Source organism: Papaver somniferum, unplaced genomic scaffold (genome assembly GCF_003573695.1).
Source record: "Papaver somniferum cultivar HN1 unplaced genomic scaffold, ASM357369v1 unplaced-scaffold_114, whole genome shotgun sequence".
NCBI classification, from domain to species: Eukaryota; Viridiplantae; Streptophyta; class Magnoliopsida; order Ranunculales; family Papaveraceae; genus Papaver; species Papaver somniferum.
In genome coordinates, this window is record NW_020620381.1 from 1,587,391 (window position 1) to 1,593,831 (window position 6,441).

A 6,441-nucleotide genomic window follows, 5' to 3' on the forward strand; every position below is an offset into this window, starting at 1 on the left:
AAGAAGATCCACATTCTCATAGGTCACATCTCCTCACTGGAAGATGGGGTGATTATAACGCTTGATGGCGCTCGTACCAGTATTTTTATGATTTTTTTTCCAAGATGTGTATGCATACACTTGAGAATGTGGGATCATTGTTAGTTAATATTGTCGAATATTCTTTTACAGTAGCTACTGAAATAATAAATGATGGTGGTTGTTGACCCCTTTGCAGAGAAATATCGACATATGTGATTGGATGGCATGCAATCTAAATTAGTTTGGATTGATCTCTCGATTGTCGCATTTTTGAATCAAAACTTAACGCGTTAAACATGCCAAGCCTATTAATTACAGGTTGGCATGGTCATAATGCGTTATTTTACAAGATATTTGTTCGTTTGTAAAAACGATTTCATAGTCTTATTTATTTTATTTTTCAGATCTTAGGATTGATTTATTAATTGTTCTCTTATATAATGCACTTGGCGTGGTAGTATTTTAAGGACTCATATTGCATTCACACAAGAGATGTGGTCGGAGAACATATTGAATTTGTAATCCTTGGACGATTCGAATTATATATTCAGGCAGCAACCTTATTTGCTTACATAAGGTTTAACAATATTTTATGTGTTTTTATAAATTTGGTACAAAATAAAAAATCCGGATTAATTAGTTGGTGATATCAACTTTATAGATAGGTCTCTTGAGGAGTCCTTAAAAACAAAAAAATCCATGCTTTAGCAGCATATATTCTATCTTTTTCCCTTAAATCTTCCATTAGAATTATGCTAGCTTAAACTCTTCTTTCAGATAGACTAGAGTTATTTGTTTGATGTTCGTCTATTGTAAAACTTATACTGTTGGGTTAACATCCATATATTTGTCAACAGTTGTAGTCTTTTTTCCTTCATTCAGATTTTGTCCCATGTGATTTTCCTGATAAGTTTTAACGAGCCAACATCTTGTTGACGTTTAACCTTTGTTTTCAAAATGTTGATATTTGTGATCTTTTTCCTTTGTCCAATTTTTTCCCCATTGGGTTTTATTGGCAAGGTTTTAGTCAGACAATTTAATTCAACATAGTGGTCATTCAAGAGGGAGTTGTATCAATTTTGGTTATTGGTGAATTTCGACCATTAACTAGGTCATTTTGCTAGACCACATCAACATAATCATCTCCTATGAATTTGGATATTATTATGATCCATATAAGGTATGATCACAAATTTTGTTCACTATGGTACTGCAACTATATATTGGTATCTTTTTGAAGAAACTACATCAACTACATCTGCAAATCATCTCTGAAGATAACAAACCAAGACACAAGTTCTCAATGCATTTAGAGCAGCTTGAAGATTCTGGTACACTTATATTAAAAGACTAACACAAAAGAAGACTTCATCAGAACAAAAATCTTCTACATTCAAGAAATTCATTCACCGAAATTGGGAAGTTTCGACTCGAATATTTGCAAGCTAAGATTTAACTAAAGTACTTATCAGGGGAGCATCATAGTGAAAGGTATTTTACTGGACTATCACATTGTACTCTTTTTCCTTTGTCAAGGTTTTGTCCCACTGGGTTTTCCTTGTCAAAGTTTTAACGAGGCAACATATGGATGTCCAACTATGTTCTAAGTTTTCTCATAATTGTACTCTTTTCGCTTGAATCAGGTTTTGTCCATTTGGATTTTGCTGACAAGGTTTTAGTGAGGCAATTGTTTAGATATGTTTAGATATAGTGGTCATTTAGGGGGAGTGTTATAAATGGAAGTTTTTTAGGTGGATGTCCATTTTAATGGGACCCCATTACTTGGGAACCAAGTATGTATCTCTATAAATAGAGTCCCAAACCTTTGTAAACAACCATTGATGAGCAGAATTTCTTCCTTCTTCTTCCTTTCTACTTTATGTCTCCTTTTTTGTCTTTTATTTCACAAGAGGGGAAAGGGAATTGGAATCTATATATCCAAATTTCACCTCGTACACCACTTTTTATATGTGGTCCATTTTCTTCTTTGAATTAAAGTGGGAAGAATTTATTAGTGCAGTACTTTTGGTTCAAAAGATAATGGACGCACAGGTGAACTATCAACAAGGAACAACCCACGTTGGAGACGTTACCTTCGATTCAAAAAAAAGAAAAAGAAAAAAGAAGGTAACGGAATCATATTCCTTTAGTGATGATATATTTACGTTAAGTGTAATTTTGGTCTATTAAACCGGAGCAACATTTTCATTCCGTTTACCGTGGGACATAACCTGGAGATTGAATTTAAAGCATAATGGCTCATATTCTAAATATTAAGGTTCAACACAAATTTTCTTCACAAAAACAAAACTAATTTACTCCCGAAGAAAAAAAAAATTGCCCACCCAAATGAAATATATTTTGCACAAACAGCACTTTTTGCTCCAGGTACCTCAAGCATTTTATAACGGATGCTGTCACTATAAATGAAGTTAAGGCTTCTATTGTTGGGCAACAAGAGACATAGAAGCGAAGCTGACAAGCGGTCATTATGAATGAAGTTAAAGGTTTTATTTTTTTATGCTGAAGCACTAGCTGATTATTGGTTCAATACATTTTCTTTCAGGGAGCTCATCACTCATTGGAAAGTGATTATTGACTGCCATGTTCAGCTGTAATAAATTTCTTGTAATGCTTTCTTCTGGGAGCTTTCTGCTCATGTTTTTTTTTTATCTTTTTCTTTCTTTAATAAAAGTTTATCCTTTCTCCTTGTAAACAAGCAAATTTACGGGTAGACGACTCATAACAACAGAAAAATTCACTAAGCAAACACTAAAGAGTGCCAAAATTACGATCTAAATATGAAATAGCTCTTCGTACTATTGTCACATCTGGGAGTAAATTTTATCTTCTCCAAAAGAAAAAAGATGAAGAGGAATATATCCAAAGCTTACTTAGAGCACCACTTACTGAATTTTTCTTTCTACCTAATTAAAGTGGGTAGAATAGATTAGTGAAGTACTTTGTGGTTCTAAGGAGTGCACGCAACAGGGGAACTCAACAAACTACGTACAAACTACAAACCACGTTGTTTCCTAATGGTTATAGACCGCCCACCCCACCCCACCACACACACACAAACATTGTTTCTAAATGGATAACTGTTAGTGTCAATCAATACTTCATCGAATTATATTCTATAGTGACGTACTTGCATAAGCATAATTTTGGGCTATAAAAACTCGAACAGCATTTTCATTCTATCCATTCAGCGGAATAACCTTAAGGTTTAATTCAAAGCATAATGACTGAAACTCATGTTCAAGTTGAAGTTAAAGCTAAATGCTCCGCAAAGAAGTTATTCTCTGTGATGACTCGTGGTGCATCAAAGCTTTCAAAATATGCTCCTAAAACGGTCCAGAATGTCCAAGTTCTCCCAGGAGACGGTGAAATTGGCGTTGGAAGTGTATTTGTTTGGAACTATATACTAGGTACGTACAGTCTTTAGCTTTCTGACTTCCAATATAACTGTTTTCCTCTTGTTCATATACTTGTTCATTATTACAGAAGGTTCTGTGGTCATGGCGAAGGAGGAGTTAACTTCGGTGGACCATAAAAACATGTCATTGACTTGCACAATTTTCGATGGAGAACTGACAAATCATTTCAAAATATTTACAAGAAGATTTTCTGTAACCCCAACACAGAGGGATGCGAACTATAATTGCCTTGTGAAGTGGTCTGTACACTACGAGAAACTCCATGAACATGTCCCTGATCCAACATACGTAAACAAATGGGTGGAAGATTTTATCAAGGAATTGGATACCAATTTGCTCAAGGAAGCAGAGTAGACACGATATATATCTATATCTATAAATAAATATATATACGATGAGACATTATAGCAATAAAATAAAATTGTTCTCGATGTTTTAATATACTATTAGACATCTAATATAAATTTGAAATATAGACTTGGAAGCTATTTATCTATTCTTATTAAGTAATAAAGGGCTATATAAGCGTTGGTACCCGATAAATATACCATACACGTGGGAACGGTACATAATATTTAAAAAATTAAGAGTTGGTAATTAGACCAACGGGTGACTTTTAAATTATCCACTTCACCTAATTATTTTTATTTTTCTTATTTTCATTAAAAAGTAGAATTAATCTGAAAAGTTACCCATAACGAAAAACCATCTTCTTCCATTCTACCATCTTTTTTTTGGTTCTCCGTTGAAATCCTATCACCAACATCCAAATCTGGATTTAGCTAAAGACGGTTGAAAACTACCAATAGTGTCATCAACTATCTTTGCTTCACTATCTCAGAACTTCTTCAATATAAACACAAACTACCCAGAAAGAAACTTATTACAAGATAATATCACCATGATCCACACTTAAGATTGGTTACCAAATTTTATTCAACGAAGCCGCCTTTTATCACTTATATCACCAACACCTTCTTTTCATAATTAACAACTATTAAAGTCTACGGATCTAGCTAACCTCGAAAATTGTCTTGCAAGGTTAGGGTTTCCCAAGGCTTATAAGGTGAAATCTTAGACTTCCCATATTATGTGGGATTAATGTAAGATTAATAATCTCAACACGCCTCCTCACGTGTAGCCTTGTTGGGTCTAATAAGTGGACGATAAATCGGTAACGTGGAGTAAAGGTGTCAAATGATTCGCAATAAGTCGTTGGATTTAACACGTGGACAATAAATCAGGACGTGGAAATGTGGAGGAATAAAGGTGTGATCAAATGACTTGCCTAAATTTTCCATATTGAATTGAAGTCCATAGGCCTAACTAACCTCGGAAACTGACTTTAATGTTAGGGTTTCCCAAAGCTTATAAATCGCAGGATCTTAACTTTTCCATACTATTATCTATATAATAACATAGTGTTTTAAAGCGTCCTCATTCACCGGAGCTCCACGTTGATTCTAGCTTCTGGTTGATTCTGGCCCCACCATTTACTGTTACTTAGTAATAAAATATTGAATTTTAACTAAAGAAATATTGTTTTTCTAAAAACAAAATAACTAAATTATAAAAAAAATCTTGAAAATCTCAGGACATGCCAATAATATATCAAATCACGATTTCTTCATTATAAACAAAAAAATAAATCGAATGATCGTCAAGTGTCCAGTGTCCGTTTACATAACCAAAAAATGTTATTTTCCTAATTATATCCCCAAACTATCAATTGTGTCTGTTTACATTCTTAAAAACTGTAATCTTCCTAATTACATCCCTAAACTATCAATTAAATCGAGGAAAAAATAAAATTTCAAAATAACCCTGATTAGCCCGGTCATAAATCTCTTTTCCATCAAAACTTGATTAGCCCGGTCATGAATCTCTTTTCCGCAAATCTTTGTTGGTGGTCTTGCACATCAGATGGATTTTTGTTAGTAATCTGTATGAATGATTTGGAACAAAAATTATGATTTGAATAGAGCTAATACAAAACAAACAAGCACTCAAGAAACTATGATTTCCAAGTTCTTAATTTGTTTTTTTCTATAATTAACAAAACAAAGAAAATGTAAACAAAATCTTTACATATTATTTTCCTTATGAAAAAAAATATTATTTCATGGTTAATAATTAATAATTAACTAAAAAAACTAAGAAAATGTAAATAAAATCTTTACATATTATTTTTCTTTTTAAAAAAATATTATTTCAACGTTAATAATTAATTCAAGATTTCTATAATCTTTATTTCATGGTTATTAATTAATTGCGGTTATTTTGTATGAGATTTTGTTACCTTAACCGAGAATATTTTACTATTTAGTCATTATATATAATTGTAAAATTTGGAACTTTGATTTGTATATAAAGTGCTGCAACAAGGGTGGAATCTCATCGTTCTCCGGATAGTTTTTTTTTTTCTTTATACACGATTACGGTTTATTGTTTTTGAATATTAGGATTTATCATTTTTGCCATTAAGGTTCACTTATTGATGGTGGTTATTTTGGTTTGCAGGTACTGGACACCCAAAAGAATTGGGACTTTTTGGCTTTGCTGCAAATTAACGCCCGGAGAAATCAAAAATATTTTCAAAGTGATTTTTATTTTTGCACGATGAGATTTTTAAGGTGATTTTTTATTTTTTTGCATGATGTTTCTTTTCGTTTTTAGCTTCTTTTTTTCATTGGTATTTTGCTCATTCGATTGATAAAACCTTTGGTATTCAGATCATTCGATTAACCGAGGGTTTGTTAATCTTGTACAAATAAAAATAATACGACATTATTAGGAGTAACCTGAAGTACCCATATACAAAATCGTTAGTAGAAAGTAATGATGAACAATTGAAATTAAGCGAAATTTGGTGAAGAAAGATAAAATTTACAGAAACGTCACTACAAGAAAACTTGGTTTAAGCAACCTAAATCTTAGCAAGGACACAAAATTTTGGTCGTTTTAGCAGTCAAGCAACCAT

At 32.5% G+C, this 6,441-nt stretch overlaps 1 protein-coding gene across 1 annotated transcript; it reads left to right on the forward strand.

Moving 5' to 3' along the window:
* The first annotated feature begins 3,212 nt into the window (after positions 1-3,212).
* On the forward strand, positions 3,213-4,000 carry LOC113328776 (MLP-like protein 34). The gene is made up of 2 exons (XM_026575788.1): positions 3,213-3,452; positions 3,529-4,000. Exons 1-2 carry the CDS (start codon positions 3,266-3,268, stop codon positions 3,813-3,815), a joined length of 474 nt encoding a protein of 157 aa, XP_026431573.1. The 5' UTR covers positions 3,213-3,265; the 3' UTR covers positions 3,816-4,000.
* The last annotated feature ends 2,441 nt before the right edge of the window (positions 4,001-6,441 follow it).